This window comes from Conger conger, chromosome 12, assembly GCF_963514075.1.
Source record: "Conger conger chromosome 12, fConCon1.1, whole genome shotgun sequence".
NCBI lineage: Eukaryota > Metazoa > Chordata > Actinopteri > Anguilliformes > Congridae > Conger > Conger conger.
The window spans coordinates 15,953,447-15,977,410 of NC_083771.1; the positions used below are offsets into that span (position 1 = coordinate 15,953,447).

At 49.9% G+C, this 23,964-nt stretch overlaps 1 protein-coding gene across 1 annotated transcript; it reads left to right on the plus strand.

Annotated features, from left to right (window-relative positions):
* Nucleotides 1-1,634: 1,634 nt before the first annotated feature.
* zgc:103482 (intracellular hyaluronan-binding protein 4) lies at nucleotides 1,635-15,216 on the plus strand. The gene is made up of 8 exons (XM_061263553.1): nucleotides 1,635-2,036; nucleotides 2,678-2,789; nucleotides 4,454-4,603; nucleotides 5,200-5,271; nucleotides 5,706-5,780; nucleotides 5,993-6,161; nucleotides 13,589-13,786; nucleotides 14,919-15,216. The coding sequence occupies exons 1-8, from the start codon at nucleotides 1,805-1,807 to the stop codon at nucleotides 15,000-15,002; spliced, it is 1,092 nt and encodes a 363-aa protein (XP_061119537.1). The 5' UTR covers nucleotides 1,635-1,804; the 3' UTR covers nucleotides 15,003-15,216.
* The last annotated feature ends 8,748 nt before the right edge of the window (nucleotides 15,217-23,964 follow it).

The window sequence follows — 23,964 nt, forward strand, 5'->3', positions numbered from 1 at the left end:
AAGCCTAATAATGTGCAATATCAGCTAATAATGCACCATTACTGGCAGGCAATTATAAATGCACTTTTTTCTAGAATAAAAGAGATCACATTACAAAGTGTTGCTCAAAACCGCTAACACTCACACACCAACCCCTTAAGTCTCACCGTGCGGGTTTGTTTACATTCATTCAATTTTTCAATCGCTATGGAAACAGAATATACTGCTTGAAAGCATTCAAACTCACAGTTCTAACAGCTTTATCTGCATAACCTACTTTAAGATGCCATTGCTTTAGTGACAACAGTTCCTTATTTTGTAGCATGTCGGTGGTAAAGCAAGCGTGGGGGGGAACTCACCTTCTCTACATTTTGGAAATCCACATGCTACAAGAAATAAGGCAATGTCAGTGTCCTTTTCATGGCAAGGGTCCAGCGAAATGCATAATAGTTTCTTGTTATAAAAAAACACAATAGTCTGTATCCACTCAAAAACAGAAAATATTTTCAGTGAGAAAGAAATCTCCACCTCCACTGTGTTTGAGCTTCTGTAATGCTGTTTTACTAATACTTAGAGTTCTCCCCAAAGGATTACCTTTCAGAAGAGACCAGGATCATTTGTGTAGTGAAAAGGGTTCAAGAATAATAGCCATTTTATTTCAGGTATGTCATTTTCAAGCTTGTGTTAAGAAAAGGGGGCAATACTTGAGGGGTTAAGAGCAGAAATAAAACTTAGTGTAAAATCAACAATATGTATGGTCACTGCTTCCCCACTGGAGCCTACATTTATTACTCAATAAATATGTGCGTAGTTTCCCCTGGCAACACTGCCTCTCGGTAACAGCACCCTGTGTGAAATCATCCACTCAGAATCCCGACTCAGCTCTTTCTGAACTCTGTTGTTCTTCTTGGATCACAGATGCCCTGAAAGCCATTAAACCAGAACAATGCAGGCTGCAGATGAGGTAGAGAAATTCAGGGATACATGCGGATGAATAAATTTGGAAATCCCATCTTGCCCAGTGTAGGGTAGGTTTGAAGGAAGCCAAGGCAACTTGTCGCTCAACTTCAATAAACAACAGCAATCCCAGGCCAGCAACCATATTTCATACAATGTAAATAAATAGACAGCCCCATACTGGATTATAAACTCGCTGAAAATTCTGGCTCAACATTTCAAAAGTTTGTGGATTTCTTCAGTTTGACCTCACATTCGTTGTTTCATGTCAAATCCAATGTGCTGGAACAAAAAATATGTCAGTGTCCAAATACTTCTGGACTGCACTGTACCTGTATGTATGCATCATTATTATTATTAGCATTATTTCCGTTGTTTACCTCAGTTATGCAAGACATGTCTTTCCTCTTGTTAATGTTCAAAATGTGATTAAACCTACATATTGTATCATATTAATGCCAACTCTGTGTCGCAAAATTGCAATTAATTGCATTGTCATGCAGGTCCCTTAAAAGTCCATTGGTTCCGTAAGCCCGCAAAACAAAGTTTTCAACTTATACGCATAAAAATGTGAAGCCGTGACGCAGACACACGAGTGATGTCATATACTTGTCGACCTGATGGGTACAGCAAGATAGGGGCTGGATACCTGCCAGGTTTTTCTTTTTTCCCCCAAGTATGAGGCGATTATCCTACCGCTTGCTTTCAATCACGTCGCGGCGAGGAGGAGTTAGCACACCTGCGGGAAGTTAAATCCATTACAATTCAGCGGGTCTGCATCTACGTGTCAGCACCTGAAACAGTGTTCGGGCTTTGGATGGTGTTTTAGCCCCACAGATAGTGCCGTCGTTTGACTTCTGTCTTTAATATGATGGGGGTGATTGACGATCTCAGCGCTATGCCGGACACCGGTTTTGGATGCCCCGTGACGAACCGTTTCGACCAGCTTCTGGACGACGAGGCTGACCCGTTTGAAATCCTTCGCCAGGCCAAGGCTGAGAAACAGAAGAAGAAAAAAGAAGAGCGGAAGAAAGCTGACCCGGCGAAGACGGGAAAAAAGGAATCTCAAAAAGAGAGAAAGGTTCCTTTAAGCGAGGGAGGTGCGTATTCTGGATAAAACCAATTAAACGACCGTCATTTTTAGCGTATGTTCAGGACAGAGTTGAGCGTTTCCTTTCATTAAAAGCGATGTCTGTTTTGGCACGTGTTCTGTGGAGTGGTTAGCTCAGGCTAGCCGGCTTTACCAGATAAGTTCTGAGGTTTGTGGTTTATTGGAAACCAATGCCATTACGTCCATTTACCTGCAACATGCCCCATCCGATTTAATAACCGCGACTGTAAGCGGTTGTGCCAGTGTTCACTGGAAATAACTATAAAGGTAGTATCCATTATTGCCATTATTTATTACTTTGATCTCGTCAGATTTGCCTGAGACTATGATCAATAAAACCGAATCCTCCTTGTTTAAGAACATTCTTACGAGATATACTCTCAACTGAAATGACCTGAGGTCGTATCTTATCTATCACAGTATCTCCTGGTCCGAACCGTGATACCTCAATGCGAGTTCGGCCTGAATGTGCACAAAATATTACGTCTTTGGTTTATGGAAAAGGTGCGGTTTACGTGTTTAACGTGTATTTAACAGAGCAAAACATTGCCTTGTCCTGCAACTTTGTGCAGATGAGGTGAAAAGTGGCTCTTGGGCCGGTTGGGCTCGTTAACCCGGTTTCTCCTGCAGGTCCGAAGGCCCCCGTTCGTGTGGCCCCTAGCGAGGACCGCGGGGAGAAACGCGTGGTGTTCCGGGAACGCCGATACGAGACGGACGCTCCTCTGGAGTACTCCATCGTGAAGTACGGTCTGGCAGGTTCCAGAGATTTACCCTCTGTATATACCTCTGAATTACTGTTGCACACATCCCTGATTAATGCAGATGCTGATGTTGCAGGATTCTAGCTGGATTTACGCTGCAGTTGTGCAATTAATTTGCTATAGGCTCATTTCATAACTGGGTGACCCTTATTGGACTGAGCAAGTATGTTCACATGCACACAATACTTTGAACAATAGTACATTGCAAATATTTTGAATAGGTTTTACCTGTACCATGCAAAACGATTACTGCAGATATTCATGTATACATGGTAATCTGTGTATCCCAAATAGATTCTCTAGGATATGGCTGAATTTGTTGAATTTTTTTGGTGTTTACCAGGCTCCTATCCAGAGCATTTTCTAGTGTAGATTCTTTACGCCATTCATATACACAGCTTGGTGTTTACTTTAGTACTTTGGGTGGGGTGCATTGCTCAAGGGCTGTGCCATGCCTGGCCTGGGAACTGTACTAACAAGCCCCGCTCCCTCGCCATTGTGCTTAAATATCCTCGAGTATTATTCCAGAGCTTGATTTGTGCCACTTCTGTGCAACTGAATGTTGTCTTGATCTGGTAGTGTGGCTTCTTTTGATCACATGACCCTGTGTTGAAAGGTGTGTGTTTCATGGTAGAAGTTTAACTGAATGTGTTCTTTTTGGGAAAGCCTTTGACTCACACTTGTGTATTTTGTTACTTAACAATGTTCATAATGTGTTAAGCATGTGGTTTGCCATTTAAATGGGTTATTTGCCCTAATTTTCTATTTCAGCATACACCATTATCTAAAGCCACTGACACAGGTGACATTTTACGTGCAGTTTATACAGCCGGGTATTTTGCTGAAGTCATTCAGGTCAGGTCAGCTCAAGGGGAGACCCTGTTTCCTCATCTTCATTCCTGGTCCTGGAGAGCTGCAGGGTGTGCTGGGCTTTGTTTTTGCCTTGGCCTTAATGGCAGCAACCGGTTCAGACCAAAGAAACCAGGTTAGGTGAGTCAACTACTTTAATTGATCAATTAAGTACCCAGTAACCACAAAAGATGGCTCACCTTGTGGCTCTCTAGGCTCAGGGGTGAGGACCACTGCGCTGTGTGGAACTAGGACCACTGTGCTGTGTGGAACTAGGACCACTGTGCTGTGTGGAACTAGGACCACTGTGCTGTGTGGAACTAGGACCACTGTGCTGTGTGGAACTAGGACCACTGTGCTGTGTGGAACTAGGACCACTGTGCTGTGTGGAACTAGGACCACTGCGCTGTGTGGAACTAGGACCACTGCGCTGTGTGGAACTAGGACCACTGCGCTGTGTGGAACTAGGACCACTGCGCTGTGTGGAACTAGGACCACTGCGCTGTGTGGAACTAGGACCACTGCGCTGTGTGGAACTACGGACCCGCGGCCTTTTGAGTTACGTCAGGGGTGCACAACTCTTGTCCTGGAGGGCCCATCTGCGTGCTGGTTTTGTTCAAACCAATTACCTTAATTCTAGTTTTCTGACCGCTCTATAAACTACACTGGTTCACTCCTGCACTGGATCTGTAAAATGGCCGTCGCTCTTAGCCCCCCCCGTAGCCCCCCTGTAGCCCCCCGTTAGCCTCTGTAGCCCCGGGTAAAACTGAAGTTGTTTGCGTGTTTCCTCCCCCAGGCCCGAGGAGCAGGGGGACTATGGCTCCAGGGGTGGTCGGGGGAGATTGCGGGGGCGGGGGGGCAGAGGTGCGGGTTATCCCCGGGGTACAGAGGCTACTGACCCCCGACGCAAGAGGGAGTTCGACCGCCACAGCGGAAGTGTGAAAACGTATGTATTTTTCTGTTCCTTTTTCTGACCCCAAAATGGGGATAAACATAAATAAATCTGCAGGCTGTAATGGCAACATTTAGAACAGGGGTGTAACCGACCTTGGTCAAATGCGTAATTGGATTTCAATACTTTTCTTTACTTGATTGCTCTTGCCTGGTCCAATTAGTCCTACCAAGAGTTGAATGTGGGGTTTGTGATTGAGTATTTTATAGGTTCCAATACATCATGCAAGCTCCGGAAGGCATAGAAAAAAAGTATTTCAATCCTAAACGATTGTGTAAATGACCCAGGTATGCATTTTACGTGTGTTCTCCAGCATTTTTCAAAGTTTGATTTGAAGCTTGCTGTATGAAAATGATATTTGCTCCTCTGCCACCTCAAGCACATTGCTGCATGCACATTTCATGAAATGGGATGAATTTATCGCATCCAGTGTGTTTCCTCTGGGGGTCAGCTGCTCTTCAGACGCATGCGTGCAATGTACACATGGCCCACGTGTTTTGTAAGTTGCTTTGGATAAGTGTCTGCTAAAGAACATGCTATGTATTTTATGGTGCGTGTGGGTCTAACGTACACACTTGGATGTGTTTCAGAGGGGTTCGGCCAGAGGAGAAGAGGGGGGGAAATGGGTCTCATAACTGGGGCTCCATGAAGGACCAGATGAGGTGGGTCCAGATCTGTGTGTTCAATGGTGTGGATGGTACTAACTGAGGCAGTGTGTGTTTTTCAGTGTTGGCATGGTGATGTACATTACATTAATGGTATTTGGTAGATGCTCTTATCCAGAGTGATGTACAGTTGATTAGACTAAGCAGGAGACCATCCTCCCCTGGAGCAATGCAGGGTTAAGGGCCTTGCTCAAGGGCCCAACGGCTTTGCGGATCTTATTTTGGCTACACCGGGGACCGAACCACCGTGTCCCAGTCATGTACCTTAACCACTATGCTAAAGGCCGCCGTGTGTGTGTGTGTGTGTGTGTGTGTGTGTGTGTGTGTGTGTGTGTGTGTGTGTGTGTGTGTGTGTGTGTGTGTGTGTGTGTGTGTGTGTGTGTGTGTGTGTGTGTGTGTGTGTGTGTGTGTGTGTGTGTGTTTTCTCTCAGTGCTGTGATGGATGGGATCCCTAATGAAGATGTCGGAGACGCAGAGGGAGTGCAGGAGGTCAAGGGGGAGCTCCGGTGAGTGCAGGAGGTCGAGGGAGAGCTATAACCACTTTGGGATAATCGATATGGACAAGCTTGGTCCCGGGGGTCGACTCAAGAGAAGTCTGGGTACTGGGAATCCTGTTGGGGCTTCAGTAATATTATTGGGCTCCAGAGTTGGTACGGGGGACAGGGGGGCTTGAGTGTTGGGGGCTCTGGCCTGTGGAACGGTTTGACTGCGGTTTCAGGGTGACAGACGCGGAGGCGGCCAAAAAGAAGGCTGCTGCGCTGATGTCTCTGGACGAGTGGAAGGCTCTGCAGCAGCAGAGTCGACCCAAGATGGAGCTGAACCTGCGCCGGGCCGACACCAACGTGCCGTCAAAAGCCGTGGTCATTCACCAGTCCAAGCACCTGGAGGTGTGTGGGTGTGTCTGTGAAAAAGCGTGTGTGTGAGAGTGAGAGTGTGTGTGAGAGTGAGAGTGTGTGAGAGTGAGAGTGTGTGTGAGAGTGAGAGTGTGTGTGAGAGTGAGAGTGTGTGTGAGAGTGAGAGTGTGTGTGAGAGTGTGTGTGAGAGTGTGTGTGAGAGTGTGTGTGAGAGTGTGTGTGAGAGTGTGTGTGAGAGTGTGTGTGAGAGTGTGTGTGAGAGTGTGTGTGAGAGTGAGAGTGTGTGTGAGAGTGTGTGTGAGAGTGTGTGTGAGAGTGTGTGTGAGAGTGAGAGTGTGTGTGTGAGAGTGAGAGTGTGTGTGTGAGAGTGAGAGTGTGTGTGCGAGAGTGAGAGTGTGTGTGCGAGAGTGAGAGTGTGTGTGCGAGAGTGAGAGTGTGTGTGCGAGAGTGAGAGAGTGTGTGCGAGAGTGAGAGAGTGTGTGCGAGAGTGAGAGTGTGTGCGAGAGTGAGAGAGTGTGTGCGAGAGTGAGAGAGTGTGTGCGAGAGTGAGAGAGAGTGTGCGAGAGTGAGAGAGTGTGTGCGAGAGTGAGAGAGTGTGTGTGCGAGAGTGAGTGTGTGTGTGCGAGAGTGAGTGTGTGTGTGCGAGAGTGAGTGTGTGTGTGCGAGAGTGAGTGTGTGTGTGCGAGAGTGAGTGAGTGTGTGCGAGAGTGAGTGAGTGTGTGCGAGAGTGAGTGAGTGTGTGCGAGAGTGAGTGAGTGTGTGCGAGAGTGAGTGAGTGTGTGCGAGAGTGAGTGAGTGTGTGCGAGAGTGAGTGAGTGTGTGCGAGAGTGAGTGAGTGTGTGCGAGAGTGAGTGAGTGTGTGCGAGAGTGAGTGAGTGAGTGTGTGCGAGAGTGAGTGAGTGAGTGTGTGCGAGAGTGAGTGAGTGAGTGTGTGCGAGAGTGAGTGAGTGAGTGTGTGCGAGAGTGAGTGAGTGAGTGAGTGCGAGAGTGAGTGAGTGAGTGCGAGAGTGAGTGAGTGAGTGCGAGAGTGAGTGAGTGAGTGAGTGCGAGAGTGAGTGAGTGAGTGCGAGAGTGAGTGAGTGAGTGCGAGAGTGAGTGAGTGAGTGCGAGAGTGAGTGAGTGAGTGCGAGAGTGAGTGAGTGTGTGCGAGAGTGAGTGAGTGAGTGTGTGCGAGAGTGAGTGAGTGAGTGTGTGCGAGAGTGAGTGAGTGAGTGTGTGCGAGAGTGAGTGAGTGTGTGCGAGAGTGAGTGAGTGAGTGTGTGCGAGAGTGAGTGAGTGTGTGCGAGAGTGAGTGAGTGAGTGAGTGAGTGTGTGCGAGAGTGAGTGAGTGAGTGTGTGCGAGAGTGAGTGAGTGAGTGTGTGCGAGAGTGAGTGAGTGAGTGTGTGCGAGAGTGAGTGAGTGAGTGTGTGCGAGAGTGAGTGAGTGAGTGTGTGCGAGAGTGAGTGAGTGTGTGCGAGAGTGAGTGAGTGAGTGTGTGCGAGAGTGAGTGAGTGAGTGTGTGCGAGAGTGAGTGAGTGAGTGTGTGCGAGTGTGCGAGAGTGAGTGTGTGCGAGTGTGCGAGAGTGAGTGAGTGAGTGAGTGAGTGTGTGCGAGAGTGAGTGAGTGAGTGTGTGCGAGAGTGAGTGAGTGAGTGTGTGCGAGAGTGAGTGAGTGTGTGCGAGAGTGAGTGAGTGAGTGTGTGCGAGAGTGAGTGAGTGTGTGCGAGAGTGAGTGAGTGAGTGAGTGAGTGAGTGAGTGAGTGAGTGAGTGAGTGAGTGAGTGAGTGAGTGAGTGAGTGAGTGAGTGAGTGAGTGAGTGAGTGAGTGCGTGCGAGAGTGAGTGAGTGAGTGAGTGAGTGAGTGAGTGAGTGAGTGAGTGAGTGAGTGAGTGAGTGAGTGAGTGAGTGAGTGAGTGAGTGAGTGAGTGAGTGAGTGAGTGAGTGAGTGAGTGAGTGAGTGAGTGAGTGAGTGAGTGAGTGAGTGAGTGAGTGAGTGAGTGAGTGAGTGAGTGAGTGAGTGAGTGAGTGAGTGAGTGAGTGAGTGAGTGAGTGAGTGAGTGAGTGAGTGAGTGAGTGAGTGAGTGAGTGAGTGAGTGAGTGAGTGAGTGAGTGAGTGAGTGAGTGAGTGAGTGAGTGAGTGAGTGAGTGAGTGAGTGAGTGAGTGAGTGCGAGAGTGAGTGTGTGCGAGAGTGAGTGAGTGAGTGTGTGCGAGAGTGAGTGAGTGAGTGAGTGTGTGCGAGAGTGAGTGAGTGAGTGAGTGTGTGCGAGAGTGAGTGAGTGAGTGAGTGTGTGCGAGAGTGAGTGAGTGAGTGAGTGTGTGCGAGAGTGAGTGAGTGAGTGAGTGTGTGCGAGAGTGAGTGAGTGAGTGTGTGCGAGAGTGAGTGAGTGAGTGTGTGCGAGAGTGAGTGAGTGAGTGTGTGCGAGAGTGAGTGAGTGTGTGCGAGAGTGAGTGAGTGTGTGCGAGAGTGAGTGAGTGTGTGCGAGAGTGAGTGAGTGTGTGCGAGAGTGAGTGAGTGAGTGCGAGAGTGAGTGAGTGAGTGTGTGCGAGAGTGAGTGAGTGAGTGTGTGCGAGAGTGAGTGAGTGAGTGTGTGCGAGAGTGAGTGAGTGAGTGTGTGCGAGAGTGAGTGAGTGAGTGTGCGAGAGTGAGTGAGTGAGTGTGCGAGTGTGTGCGAGAGTGAGTGTGCGAGTGTGTGCGAGAGTGAGTGTGCGAGTGTGTGCGAGAGTGAGTGAGCGAGTGTGTGCGAGAGTGAGTGAGCGTGTGAGTGTGTGAGTGTGTGAGCGTGTGAGTGTGTGAGTGTGTGAGCGTGTGAGTGTGTGAGTGTGTGAGCGTGTGAGCGTGTGAGTGTGTGAGCGTGTGAGTGAGTGCGTGCGAGAGCGAGTGAGTGAGTGCGAGAGTGAGCGAGTGAGTGCGTGCGAGAGTGAGTGAGTGAGTGCGTGCGAGAGTGAGTGAGTGAGTGCGTGCGAGAGTGAGTGAGTGAGTGCGTGCGAGAGTGAGTGAGTGTGTGCGAGAGTGAGTGAGTGTGTGCGAGAGTGAGTGAGTGTGTGCGAGAGTGAGTGAGTGAGTGCGAGAGTGAGTGAGTGCGAGAGTGAGTGAGTGAGTGTGTGCGAGAGTGAGTGAGTGAGTGTGTGCGAGAGTGAGTGAGTGAGTGTGCGAGAGTGAGTGAGTGAGTGTGCGAGTGTGTGCGAGAGTGAGTGTGCGAGTGTGTGCGAGAGTGAGTGAGCGAGTGTGTGCGAGAGTGAGTGAGCGAGTGTGTGCGAGAGTGAGTGAGCGTGTGAGTGTGTGAGTGTGTGAGCGAGTGAGTGAGTGAGTGAGTGAGTGAGCGAGTGAGTGAGTGAGTGAGTGAGTGAGTGAGTGAGTGAGTGAGTGAGTGAGTGAGTGAGTGAGTGAGTGAGTGAGTGAGTGAGTGAGTGAGTGCGTGCGAGAGTGAGTGAGTGAGTGCGTGCGAGAGTGAGTGAGTGCGTGCGAGAGTGAGTGAGTGAGTGTGTGCGAGAGTGAGTGAGTGTGTGCGAGAGTGAGTGAGTGTGTGCGAGAGTGAGTGAGTGTGTGCGAGAGTGAGTGAGTGAGTGCGAGAGTGAGTGAGTGAGTGTGTGCGAGAGTGAGTGAGTGAGTGTGTGCGAGAGTGAGTGAGTGTGTGCGAGAGTGAGTGAGTGTGTGCGAGAGTGAGTGAGTGTGTGCGAGAGTGAGTGAGTGAGTGTGCGAGAGTGAGTGAGTGTGTGCGAGAGTGAGTGAGTGAGTGTGTGCGAGAGTGAGTGAGTGTGTGCGAGAGTGAGTGTGTGCGAGAGTGAGAGAGTGAGAGAGTGAGAGAGTGAGAGAGTGAGAGAGTGAGAGAGTGAGAGAGTTAGAGAGTTAGAGAGTTAGAGAGTGAGAGAGTGAGAGAGTGAGAGCGTGCGAGAGTGAGTGAGTGTGTGCGAGAGTGAGTGAGTGTGTGCGAGAGTGAGTGAGTGAGTGTGTGCGAGAGTGAGTGAGTGAGTGTGTGCGAGAGTGAGTGAGTGTGTGCGAGAGTGAGTGAGTGTGTGCGAGAGTGAGTGAGTGTGTGCGAGAGTGAGTGAGTGTGTGCGAGAGTGAGTGAGTGAGTGTGTGCGAGAGTGAGTGAGTGAGTGTGTGCGAGAGTGAGTGAGTGAGTGTGTGCGAGAGTGAGTGAGTGTGTGCGAGAGTGAGTGAGTGTGTGCGAGAGTGAGTGAGTGTGTGCGAGAGTGAGTGAGTGTGTGCGAGAGTGAGTGAGTGTGTGCGAGAGTGAGTGAGTGTGTGCGAGAGTGAGTGAGTGAGTGAGTGCGAGAGTGAGTGAGTGAGTGCGAGAGTGAGTGAGTGAGTGTGTGCGAGAGTGAGTGAGTGAGTGTGTGCGAGAGTGAGTGAGTGAGTGTGTGCGAGAGTGAGTGAGTGAGTGTGTGCGAGAGTGAGTGAGTGAGTGTGTGCGAGAGTGAGTGAGTGAGTGTGTGCGAGAGTGAGTGAGTGAGTGTGCGAGAGTGAGTGAGCGAGTGTGTGCGAGAGTGAGTGAGCGTGTGAGTGTGTGAGTGTGTGAGTGTGTGAGCGTGTGAGTGTGTGAGTGTGTGAGTGTGTGAGTGTGTGAGTGTGTGAGTGTGTGAGTGCGAGAGTGAGTGAGTGAGTGAGTGAGTGAGTGAGTGAGTGAGTGAGTGAGTGAGTGAGTGAGTGCGAGAGTGAGTGAGTGAGTGCGAGAGTGAGTGAGTGCGTGCGAGAGTGAGTGAGTGAGTGCGTGCGAGAGTGAGTGAGTGAGTGCGTGCGAGAGTGAGTGAGTGAGTGCGTGCGAGAGTGAGTGAGTGAGTGCGTGCGAGAGTGAGTGAGTGTGTGCGCGAGAGTGAGTGAGTGTGTGCGAGAGTGAGTGAGTGTGTGCGAGAGTGAGTGAGTGAGTGTGTGCGAGAGTGAGTGAGTGTGTGCGAGAGTGAGTGAGTGTGTGCGAGAGTGAGTGTGTGCGAGAGTGAGTGAGTGTGTGCGAGAGTGAGTGAGTGAGTGCGAGAGTGAGTGAGTGTGTGCGAGAGTGAGTGAGTGAGTGCGAGAGTGAGTGAGTGTGTGCGAGAGTGAGTGAGTGTGTGCGAGAGTGAGTGAGTGAGTGCGTGCGAGAGTGAGTGAGTGAGTGCGTGCGAGAGTGAGTGAGTGAGTGCGTGCGAGAGTGAGTGAGTGAGTGCGTGCGAGAGTGAGTGAGTGAGTGTGTGCGAGAGTGAGTGAGTGTGTGCGAGAGTGAGTGTGTGCGAGAGTGAGTGAGTGTGTGCGAGAGTGAGTGAGTGTGTGCGAGAGTGAGTGAGTGAGTGCGAGAGTGAGTGAGTGAGTGTGTGCGAGAGTGAGTGAGTGTGTGCGAGAGTGAGTGAGTGTGTGCGAGAGTGAGTGAGTGTGTGCGAGAGTGAGTGAGTGTGTGCGAGAGTGAGTGAGTGAGTGTGCGAGAGTGAGTGAGTGAGTGTGTGCGTGAGTGAGTGAGTGTGTGCGAGAGTGAGTGAGTGAGTGTGTGCGAGAGTGAGTGAGTGTGTGCGAGAGTGAGTGTGTGCGAGAGTGAGAGAGTGAGAGAGTGAGAGAGTGAGAGAGTGAGAGAGTGAGAGAGTGAGAGAGTTAGAGAGTTAGAGAGTTAGAGAGTGAGAGAGTGAGAGAGTGAGAGCGTGCGAGAGTGAGTGAGTGTGTGCGAGAGTGAGTGAGTGTGTGCGAGAGTGAGTGAGTGAGTGTGTGCGAGAGTGAGTGAGTGAGTGTGTGCGAGAGTGAGTGAGTGTGTGCGAGAGTGAGTGAGTGTGTGCGAGAGTGAGTGAGTGTGTGCGAGAGTGAGTGAGTGTGTGCGAGAGTGAGTGAGTGAGTGTGTGCGAGAGTGAGTGAGTGAGTGTGTGCGAGAGTGAGTGAGTGAGTGTGTGCGAGAGTGAGTGAGTGAGTGTGTGCGAGAGTGAGTGAGTGTGTGCGAGAGTGAGTGAGTGTGTGCGAGAGTGAGTGAGTGTGTGCGAGAGTGAGTGAGTGTGTGCGAGAGTGAGTGAGTGTGTGCGAGAGTGAGTGAGTGTGTGCGAGAGTGAGTGAGTGTGTGCGAGAGTGAGTGAGTGTGTGCGAGAGTGAGTGAGTGTGTGCGAGAGTGAGTGAGTGAGTGCGAGAGTGAGTGAGTGAGTGCGAGAGTGAGTGAGTGAGTGTGTGCGAGAGTGAGTGAGTGAGTGTGTGCGAGAGTGAGTGAGTGAGTGTGTGCGAGAGTGAGTGAGTGAGTGTGTGCGAGAGTGAGTGAGTGAGTGTGTGCGAGAGTGAGTGAGTGAGTGTGCGAGAGTGAGTGAGCGAGTGTGTGCGAGAGTGAGTGAGCGTGTGAGTGTGTGAGTGTGTGAGTGTGTGAGTGTGTGAGTGTGTGAGTGTGTGAGTGTGTGAGTGTGTGAGTGTGTGAGTGCGAGAGTGAGTGAGTGAGTGAGTGAGTGAGTGAGTGAGTGAGTGAGTGAGTGAGTGAGTGAGTGAGTGAGTGAGTGCGAGAGTGAGTGAGTGAGTGCGAGAGTGAGTGAGTGCGTGCGAGAGTGAGTGAGTGAGTGCGTGCGAGAGTGAGTGAGTGAGTGCGTGCGAGAGTGAGTGAGTGAGTGCGTGCGAGAGTGAGTGAGTGAGTGCGTGCGAGAGTGAGTGAGTGTGTGCGAGAGTGAGTGAGTGAGTGTGTGCGAGAGTGAGTGAGTGTGTGCGAGAGTGAGTGAGTGTGTGCGAGAGTGAGTGAGTGTGTGCGAGAGTGAGTGAGTGTGTGCGAGAGTGAGTGAGTGTGTGCGAGAGTGAGTGAGTGTGTGCGAGAGTGAGTGAGTGAGTGCGAGAGTGAGTGAGTGTGTGCGAGAGTGAGTGAGTGTGTGCGAGAGTGAGTGAGTGAGTGCGTGCGAGAGTGAGTGAGTGAGTGCGTGCGAGAGTGAGTGAGTGAGTGCGTGCGAGAGTGAGTGAGTGTGTGCGAGAGTGAGTGAGTGTGTGCGAGAGTGAGTGAGTGTGTGCGAGAGTGAGTGAGTGAGTGTGTGCGAGAGTGAGTGAGTGAGTGTGTGCGAGAGTGAGTGAGTGAGTGTGTGCGAGAGTGAGTGAGTGAGTGTGTGCGAGAGTGAGTGAGTGAGTGTGTGCGAGAGTGAGTGAGTGTGTGCGAGAGTGAGTGAGTGAGTGTGTGCGAGAGTGAGTGAGTGTGTGCGAGAGTGAGTGAGTGTGTGCGAGAGTGAGTGAGTGTGTGCGAGAGTGAGTGTGTGAGTGAGTGAGTGAGTGTGTGCGTGAGTGAGTGAGTGTGTGCGAGAGTGAGTGTGTGCGAGAGTGAGTGTGTGCGAGAGTGAGTGTGTGCGAGAGTGAGTGTGTGCGAGAGTGAGTGTGTGCGAGAGTGAGTGTGTGCGAGAGTGAGTGTGTGCGAGAGTGAGTGTGTGCGAGAGTGAGTGTGTGCGAGAGTGAGTGTGTGCGAGAGTGAGTGAGTGCGAGAGTGTGTGTGCGAGAGTGTGTGTGCGAGAGTGTGTGTGTGTGTGTGTGAGAGTGAGTGTGTGTGTGAGAGTGACCTGCTCTCTGCTCTCTGCTTCTCCAGGACGTGAATACTGAACCGGTCGAGGAGGACGATGCTCACTACTTCCGCCGACCCGCCAATGACATCACCTCCCGCCTGGACATCAACTTCGGCTGCCTGGAGCGCCCCATGCAGGGGGCTAGGGGGGGCCGAGGCGGGCACGGCAGGGGGGCCCCCGGCCCCCACCCAGAGCCTGACCCTGAGCCGCAGCCTGAGGTGGTAAGTCTCCAGACTACAGTTCCCCTGGGCCATTGTAGTGTAGCAGGCTGCAGTTCCCCTGGCCCACTGTAGTGTAGCAGGCTGCAGTTCCCCTGGCCCACTGTAGTGTAGCGGGCTGCAGTTCCCCTGGGCCACTGTAGTGTAGCGGGCTGCAGTTCCCCTGGCCCACTGTAGTGTAGCGGGCTGCAGTTCCCCAGGCCCACTGTAGTGTAGCGGGCTGCAGTTCCCCTGGCCCACTGTAGTGTAGCGGGCTGCAGTTCCCCTGGGCCACTGTAGTGTAGCGGGCTGCAGTTCCCCTGGGCCGCTGTAGTGTAGTGTAGCGGGCTGCAGTTCCCCTGGGCCGCTGTAGTGTAGTGTAGCGGGCTGCAGTTCCCCTGGGCCACTGTAGTGTAGTGTAGCGGGCTGCAGTTCCCCTGGGCCACTGTAGTGTAGTGTAGCGGGCTGCAGTTCCCCTGGGTCGCTGTAGTGTAGCGGGCTGCAGTTCCGCTGGGCCACTGTAGTGTAGTGTAGCGGGCTGCAGTTCCCCTGGGCCGCTGTAGTGTAGCGGGCTGCAGTTCCGCTGGGCCACTGTAGTGTAGTGTAGCGGGCTGCAGTTCCCCTGGGCCACTGTAGTGTAGTGTAGCGGGCTGCAGTTCCCCTGGGCCGCTGTAGTGTAGCGGGCTGCAGTTCCGCTGGGCCACTGTAGTGTAGTGTAGCGGGCTGCAGTTCCCCTGGGCCGCTGTAGTGTAGCGGGCTGCAGTTCCGCTGGGCCACTGTAGTGTAGTGTAGCGGGCTGCAGTTCCCCTGGGCCGCTGTAGTGTAGTGTAGTGGGCTGCAGTTCCCCTGGGCTGCTGTAGTGTAGCGGGCTGCAGTTCCCTTGTGCCTATAGGATTTACTAATTGGCACAATTCTTCAGCTAGGAGAAGGAGCTAAAAATTACTTTGTCCCCTGGCAGGTATTTCATGAAGCAGGCTTGCAGCGTTAGCTGGATAACTGCACTGTGTAAGACATGGACCTCTTACTTCTGTCCATGTTCCACTTTTTTTTTTGGGAGTGTTCTGGGTTTTTAATCAGAGTAATCCAGTTTCGTGAAACCAGGCTTCGCACTTAAAGCTCTGCAAGGTTTAGTGCTTCTTTCTTTTTGCCATTTCAGGCTCCGCCTCCTCCTCATCCTCAAGCTCCGGCGCCCAATCCCGACGACCCAGAGGACTTCCCCGCCCTCACTCAGGTCACCTGATCGCACCTGATTGGACTGTTTCTAAGGGGCGTTAACACTCTGATTATTGAGCCATTTTGGCACCTTAGCCTTAACTGCAATTTAAAACATACAGGTTTTGTTCATAACTGCCAGCTTTGATTTTCATCAGAAATGACATCTGTGCTGTGTGTGGCCAGAGCTGAATGTTATGAATTTTGCCTGTGGAAAAAAATAAAAAAATGGCATAGCAGAAGCAGTTTGGCTCTTATTCTGTGTGTGTGAGAGAGTCAAACCAGGCTGTTTGATTTAGCTGCGTTGTGTCTTGGTGTAAGTTGGCTGAACACCAGCCTAATGGTCTTGGCCTGGTTTTGTGTTTTAAGATTTGTGTCTGCAATGAGGTTAATCAATTTCACACGCTGCTGCTCTTTGTGAACAATTTATTACATTTTAGATTTGTCCAACAAAAGTTAAACTAGAGCAAAATTAACAAATGGGGGCACAATACACCAAGAAAATGGAGACAAGCTCTGAATTTGGGGGAGGAGGGAGGATCTTTGAGCAACATTGCAAATCACGTTGAAGTTCACAGCACCCGATCGATCATTCAGTGTAGAACTGGTGCTGTTCAGGCTCTATTGATCTCCATAAAAGTAAAATGTCAAAATAAGAACCAAACTGAAGGTAATATAGCGGTCTTCTCCCCACAATTATTTCAGGGAACTGCAGCCACCAAAAAGCATAAAGCACTAAATCCCGTTTGTTTCAAAAGGGAACTCCCTGGAACATTGCCAGGGAAAAGTGTACACTTTCATTGCCCTTGGTTGGTGGTCAGGTTTGCAAGGCTTGTGACTTGCCCTCATGACTGGCTTTGTTGCTTTGCCTCTTGCATCATTTCACTGCGCTCATTTACATTCCTCTTTCTACATTATGAAAATATTCTAATTCGGCACTTGGTATTTCTCTGTGTTAAGAGCTTTCTGCCTGTCTACTTAAGTCTGTGTCCTGCCTTAACTATAATCTGTTTCACAGAAAATAACCTGGAAATGAACACAAGGGACCGCGACCTTGTCCTGCATCAAATACGGCCGGATGGTACTTTAGCACTATGTATGATTTCGGTGGGATGCTACGTGGATGTCATTAGCGTTGCGTGCAGTTGCAATTTCCTGCATGAGCTGATTAAATTGAGCAGCTCACCAAGCGATGAATTTCTGAGGATTCGAGCATCGATTTCCTTCCAGGAGGGTCCTGGGATCATTTGGTAATGCTGTGTTAAAAATGAATATGAAGTTAGTGCAAACTGTCTCCTTTAATTTTAGGGTGTTTGCATCCATATAGGTTTAAAGTCATTGGCACAACTCTGGTCCTCATGCCAATAACAGACTCCAAACGTGATCAAAGCCTAGAATCAAAACTAGAGACTGAAAGCTTTCTTATACCTGAACTAAGGAAGCAATCAAATATAACCGACTAATCAGAAACTGATGAGACTTTTGGTCTTGTAAAATTGGGTGATGTATAAAAAGGGATGCAATTCCTACATGGGCAGTGGGTAGCACTGCCGCCTCAGAGCAAGGAGGTCATGGGTTTGAATCCCCGTTGGCCGGGGCGCCTCTGTGTGGAGTTTGCATGTTCTCCCTGTGTTTGCATGGGTTTCCTCCGGGTACTTAGTTTTCCTCCCACAGTCCAAATACATGCAGCTTAGGCTGATTGGAGAGTCTAAATTGCCTGTTTGGTATGAGTGTGTGAGTGTATGGTGTGTGTGCCCTGTGATGGACTGGCGACCTGGCCAGGGTGTATTCCTGCCTTTCGCCCCTTGTATGCTGGGATAGGCTCCAGCCCCCCTGCAACCCTGTTCAGGATAAGCGGGTTAGGATAATGAATGAATGAATGACTGATTCACCCTTTATGGATGTAGATACCCTCAGTCTGCAGCGCAAGGTTGTGTGTGTGTGTGTGTGTATCTATCCGCAGCGCGAGGTTGTGTGTGTGTGTGTGTGTATCCGCAGCGCAAGGTGTGTGTGTGTGTGTGTGTGTGTGTGTGTATCTGTATCTGCAGCGCGAGGTGTGTGTGTGTGTGTCCGCAGGTCGCTGGAGGTGTGTGTGTGTGTATCCGCAGCGCAAGGTTGTGTGTGTGTGTGTGTGTGTGTGTGTGTGTGTGTGTGTGTATCCGCAGCGCGAGGTTGTGTGTGTGTGTGTGTGTATCCGCAGCGCAAGGTGTGTGTGTGTGTCCGCAGGTCGCTGGAGGTGTGTGTGTGTGTGTGTGTGTGTATCCGCAGGCCGCTGGAGGTGTGTGTGTGTGTGTGTGTGTGTGTGTATCCGCTGGTCGCTGGAGGTGTGTGTGTGTGTGTATTTGTGTGTGTGTGTGTATCCGCTGGTCGCTGGAGGTGTGTGTGTGTGTATCCGCTGGTCGCTGGAGGTGTGTGTGTGCGTATCCGCATGTCGCTGGAGGTGATCGCTCGTTTGCAGTCTTCTTAGAGCTGCATTTCAAGACCCACTGCAGTCGCCTCTAATTTCTATCATTTGATTAGCTTATTAAGCCAAAATAAACCCCACTCCAAATGTATAAATCTAAAAAGAAAACAAAATTATTTTGGCTGTTGGTGTGAAATGATTTTGAACGTGAGCGTTGGACGATTTTATTTGTAATTACAGTTAAAATTTGAACTGTGAAAGTCACAATTCTTACTGGCTGATGTTTACTGCGGGCTACGATTTTAAGGTTCTGTTCCAACAGACATTAACATGACTGAATTGGACCCATTAATCTTTTGGATGGCACTTTTTAGGAATCCGCTTCCCCTGTCAATAAAACCGTCAGCGGCACAGTCTGTTAATGCTCGCGGAACAGCCTAACGATTCCGCGCTGCAACATCTCCGTTTTTAACGAGCTCATTAGTAACGATGCGTGGCATTTCTCTGACGGTGTGATTAACCGTCCCCTTGTCCTTGTTAGTCCATGCAGAGCTGATATGCAAACTGTGATCAGGCTGTTTAACGTCCGCCAAAAGATGTGCTAAGCTAGCCCGAATTCACCCCTCCGGTTGGAAAGGGGTATAACTGGTTCCAGATATACCGTATCAACGTGTAATGAATAAGCTTGGTTCAGACCTGACGTTTGAACCGTCTCCCCAGACCAAAACCGGTGACCCAGGAGGCTCTTGGGCAGTGCTGTGAATGCTTTTCACCAGCAGAGGGCGGTGTGGTACTGACACACAACCTGGTCATACAGCGACTTCTCCCGGACTGACACTACCAATGAAAACGTTTCTTAGCGCTTCAGGTCCTTTACAGATCACACCATTCATTCAACACTATAGTATTTATTGTTATCTACAGTTACTAAATTGACCCCAGTTGATGAAGGTACCGTAGCTTCAACTGAAGTGATTGGACCTGATATTTGTGGTCATGACTCTCTAAAATATATGTAGAGTGTAGAGTTCCCTATATGAAGATTAATAAAGAAATGTAGGGAATTAAAAATATCCAAAGCTTGCTCAATGCAAGCTGTGCAGGGATCCAGTCCTCCAGTTTCCCAGCCTGCACTAGTGTTTCAGTACTGAAGCAATCTGCTGCAGTGGGAGAATAAAGGATTCTGGGTGGGTCCATCAGTCAGAATAAAATGGACTATGTCTGTGTTGTGTGTGTTTGTGTGTTTATTGCTGTTTGTGCGTGGTGGTGTTTGTGTTTGTGTTTGTGAGAGTGTTTTGGTGAAAGGAGGGAGAGCACAGGTATAGAATGAGGGCCAGCGTTTGTGTGTGTGTGTGTGTGTGTGTGTGTGTGTGTGTGTGTGTGTGTGTGTTGGTGAAAGGAGGGAGAGCAAACTATATTCAATATATTCAACATATTAACCAGCTGCTTAATTAAGCCTTTTGGACTGAAGATATTAACCTGCTATTTAAGTATGGTTTTACACGCTGAACATACAGTACAGCCTGTAAGTATTGGGACATTGGTACAATTTCTGTTCGTTGGGCTCTGTACTCCCGCACACTGGATATGAAATGAAACAATGAGGTTAAAGTGCAGCCTGTCCACTTTAATGTGAGGGATTTTACATCCATATGATCATATGTCTCATATTCATATTCATTCAGTTTCATTTCAAGTCCTCCGGGCTGGAGCTACAGAGACAAAAGAACAGAAATTGTACCACCGTCCAAATACTTATGGACCTCGCTGTATCAACCTGCTGTTTAATCATGGCTTCCCGGGTGCGATGCCGTGCCGGGTTCTGTTTGATTGACAGCCCTTCCCTCGCGCTCAGCCCGTAAAGCGTTGTTCTGGAGCCGAGCCAGCTAGCGTCAGGCTTTGGGTCAATTCCCCTCCACTGCCGTCGATGAAACGAATGAATTGAACAATACCCGTCACGTTCTGAGCATGTTTCCCATCCATGAGTTGAATTGCAACTCTTTTCATGAACTGAGTGAATAAAAATGGATTTTTCCCCGAATACTGCTTGTCTTTGGGTGTATGTTTGTTTTTTGGGGGGGGGGGGGGGGGGGGGTCAAGTGTTCGGTGGCTCCAGCTGACCTGGTAGGTATCAAGAGTGTTTGGGGTCTATTCTGTTTTAGAATTGATTCTAGTGCGTATTCATGAATTGGAATCTGCATTTTAATCAGTACAAAAAACCTCCTGGATGAAGAATTGGAATTTTAATGGGAATTACAGGGAGTAGAAGTGTAAATCAATGACGTTCAAAGATTCACTATTGAACTTGAAAGCTTCATTCGCTCATTCAACAAAAATACATCTGCTAGCTTCCGAAAAAACATCTGCTGCTTATTGTATTCAGAAAGCTGTGATAATATAACTTTAATTGTGCTTTAAAATGGTTTCTATGTTTCAGAAAAACCATGCCACAATATGCCACTGCTATAAAAGTAGATGCTGTTTAAAGTGATAAATGGAACAAATTAGCCTTTGAAATTTCATCGAATGCAATTCCATTTCCTTTTATTCAACTTCTACATCCTGTTGCCTTGCTCAATTTAAAGTCAATAATTGAATTGGAATTTATGCGCAATTATCAGCTCAGACCCGGGTATGAGAAGGGCGTTGTGGGTAATGCAAAATCATTGTCTGGTGTCACACCATTAAAACAAGCAGATGGAGTTAATTAAAACGGCGGTGGTTCCTGCTGTAAATAATATCTGGGGCTAATTGTCCTGTTTACCGGAAGTTCCCCAGACGGGCGGGGATGGGCGGGGGCGGGGGTATTTGCGTCTGTGTTTGTCTCTCCTAAATTAGAGCCCCGGTCTCTACTGTAGGCTTTGTGTAGCCGCTTCTGTAACGCTGACCCCGCCCCCGGCCTCCCTACAGTGGGGGGTCTGAGCTGTAAATGAAAACGCCATTTAAAATGGCGCTCGCGGGTCACTTCCCACCCGCCTCGGAGGCGGGCCCTGGGGTGTGTTCGAGCGGCGGTAAGCGAAGTGGCTAATTGTGCTGCGGTGCTGAGGCAGAGGAACTGCTCGCCGAGGTGGGACACAGGAAGAGGACTTACTGTCTTCACCGGACTGAGGAGAGACATTCTCCTGCACAAACACACTGCAGCACGCCACGTCCCCTGCCCGTTTACACGTTTGCTGTGTGGGTGTGTGAGAGAGTCTGTATGTGTCTGTGTGTGAGAGAGAGTTTGTGTGCATGCGTGTGTGCAAGCGAGAGAGAGAGTCTGTGTGTAAGTGTGTGATATTCTGTGTGTTTGTATGTGTGAGAGGGGGAGTGTGTGTGTGAGAGGGACAGGGAGACTGTGTGTGAGAGATAGAGAGAGCGAGAACTCAAACTGAAGGCTTTCTGCAAGTGTCAGAGTATCCATGTGTAACAGGTGAGAAATTGCTTGAGTCCGAGGTGGGATTTGAACCCCGGCCTCTCACTCTCGAATGCGTTACCAGTCAGCTAAAGACGAACTCGCCACTAGCCAAGGGCAACAACGTTCTTTTGAATTTGAGGGTTACGTCATCGGGGAGTGTTGTCGCGATAACCTGCTACCAGCCTTCGCTTTCACTGCACTTCACCATGCTTACTAGCGAACCAGCCGAGCCAACCACGCCACACATGCATACATGCTTTTATAGTGAAGCCCTACTAAAGAGCAGAATCACAAGCCCCCAGTCTGTTCCTTCTGCTGAATCCACAGCACCTCGAGCAGACTGTAGAGTGAGATTGCTATGGCTGCTGAATAAACCTGTCTGTGTGTTTGCATGTCTGTGCGTCTGTACATCTGTGCGTCTGTGTGTCTGTGCATTCACAGGAAGCTGCAAAGGCTCTGCTTTCACTGTGAGAGCATCTCACAGAGCGACACGGTTCTTCCCCCGACCAGACCGAGGGCGTTACCGGGTTCTGACCCTACAGGACCGAGGGCGTTACCGGGTTCTGACCCTACAGGACCGTGGGCGTTACCGGGTTCTGACCCTACAGGACCGAGGGCGTTACCGGGTTCTGACACTACAGGACCGAGGGCGTTACCGGGTTCTGACCCTACAGGACCGTGGGCGTTACCGGGTTCTGACCCTACAGGACCGAGGGCGTTACCGGGTTCTGACCCTACAGGACCGTGGGCGTTACCGGGTTCTGACCCTACAGGACCGTGGGCGTTACCGGGTTCTGACCCTACAGGACCGAGGGCGTTACCGGGTTCTGACCCTACAGGACCGAGGGCGTTACCGGGTTCTGACCCTACAGGACCGTGGGCGTTACCGGGTTCTGACCCTACAGGACCGTGGGCGTTACCGGGTTCTGACCCTACAGGACCGAGGGCGTTACCGGGTTCTGACCCTACAGGACCGAGGGCGTTACCGGGTTCTGACCCTACAGGACCGTGGGCGTTACCGGGTTCTGACCCTACAGGACCGAGGGCGTTACCGGGTTCTGACCCTACAGGACCGAGGGCGTTACCGGGTTCTGACCCTACAGGACCGTGGGCGTTACCGGGTTCTGACCCTACAGGACCGAGGGCGTTAGCGGGTTCTGACCCTACAGGACCGTGGGCGTTACCGGGTTCTGACCCTACAGGACCGTGGGCGTTACCGGGTTCTGACCCTACAGGGCCGAGGGCGTTACCGGGTTCTGACCCTACAGGACCGAGGGCGTTACCGGGTTCTGACCCTACAGGACCGTGGGCGTTACCGGGTTCTGACCCTACAGGACCGTGGGCGTTACCGGGTTCTGACCCTACAGGACCGAGGGCGTTACCGGGTTCTGACCCTACAGGACCGTGGGCGTTACCGGGTTCTGATCCTACCAGACCGAGGGCGTTACTGGGTTCTGGTGATGTGCAGACAGGTGGTGACCTGTTCCTGCTTCTCTCTGTCTGAGCGGGAGGGCGTGCAGAGAGGTGCGGCCCAGCTGGAGGACCATGGTCTGTGGTCACCGTGACGATGGCGAAGCTGCTAGCAGGTCACACTTAAAAATAAGGTTCCATGAATTGGCATGAACCAGTCTAGTTAACTAACTACTACAGAGAAGTTAAATTGTTAATTCATGTTAACAACTACATTAGTTATTTCCAATTCCAATGAAAAAGTCAGTTAATGTATTTGTTATTGGTTTTCTTATAAGTTCATCCTATTGTGTGCTAATGTATAAATATTCACAGTCAAATACTTTAGTTGGTTGTTCAAAAATGCATTAATGAATGAAAAGTTCATTTCATGCTTAATTCATGTATTTGTCCACCATTAATTCATGTTAACAACTATGTTAGTAAATGCCAATACATGGACCTTATTGCAAAGTGGGACCATGCTAGCATAGTGCAGCTCTGCTACAGAGAGGCAGAGGGAACGATGGGCGGGGGAGGAGCAGATGATCTCTCTCTCTCCGAGGGGCCGGTGGAAATAGCCCTTATTGGCCGGGGCCTTTTATGCGTCTCCAATGCGTAGTTTGTGTGCAAATTTGTTTCGCTCTCAAAGTGGAAAACTTGCTGATTTTAAACTACTGGGACACAAGTTCCCTGAATGAAATTGAATTCCGTGAAGAAGACTTTTCTTTTATTGATTTTGAGTCCTGGCAGTTATTGTCCAGAGAAATCAGAGAAGCTTGGTGTGTGTATTCCAGAGCCAGCAGAATTACTGCTGTTTTTTCCTCTCCCGAGCCACAGAGGATGCAGCAGGACTGCGATGAGGGTTTAGGACGTGGAAATCGTACCTTCGCTGACTGACAACAGCCTTATACAGTCTTATGCTGCACAGACACCATTTCTCGCTGCAGTTACTCAATGGGGGGAGGGGGCAGTTTTGATGTTTGAAGTCAGGACAGGAGAATGAATGCAGTCTCCATAACCCCCCACCCTGCTGAACACTGCACTGAAGGTGTTGCTAGCTCAATATGGCCGCCTATAGCCAAGAGGCTAAGGTACACAATTCTTTGATTGAGTTCTCGCAGACACACTCACATACACACACTCACCCTGTCTCTCTTGCTCTCTCTCTCATATTCTCTCACACGCACTCACACATACACACTCTCTCTTTCTCTCACACGAGACTGGTGGTTCAAGCCCCGATGTAGCCACGATAACATCCACGCAGCTGTTGGGTCCTTGTGCAAGACCCTTAACCCCCGGATTGTCCCCTGCTTAGTCTAATCAACTGTAAGCCACTTTGGGTGAAAGCATCAGCTAAATGTGATGTAAGCAGCCCAGCTCTAGCCCCATGGTGCACGCTTGGTGAGGTGTTGTTATGTCTTATTGTGTTTATGTTGAGAAAAGGTGACACACACAACACACACACACAAACACTCACGCACACACACGCACACACACAGAAACATACAGAGAGAGAGAGAGTCTGACTGTCACACAGTCAGCATAAAAGGCCACTGATTGGATGCTGATTTGAAAGCTGGCATAGAAAAAAATTGCAAATATTCAAATGAGATTAAGGCTCCCCATTGATGTTTTGGTTAGAGCATATCCGGAGTTTAGCTATACAATGAGTAACATAACCAATGATTACAATCAATAAAGAATTCAAATATTATTTTGTTGTCACTTTCAAAG

Bases quoted from the DNA above. Each gene is read 5' to 3' on its own strand.
- zgc:103482 (XM_061263553.1), top strand. From the start codon at position 1,805: ATGATGGGGGTGATTGACGATCTCAGCGCTATGCCGGACACCGGTTTT. The intron at 5,781-5,992 runs GTGAGTGCAGGA...CTGCGGTTTCAG, and splicing joins GAGGTCAAGGGGGAGCTCCG to GGTGACAGACGCGGAGGCGG. The intron at 6,162-13,588 runs GTGTGTGGGTGT...CTGCTTCTCCAG, and splicing joins ACCAGTCCAAGCACCTGGAG to GACGTGAATACTGAACCGGT.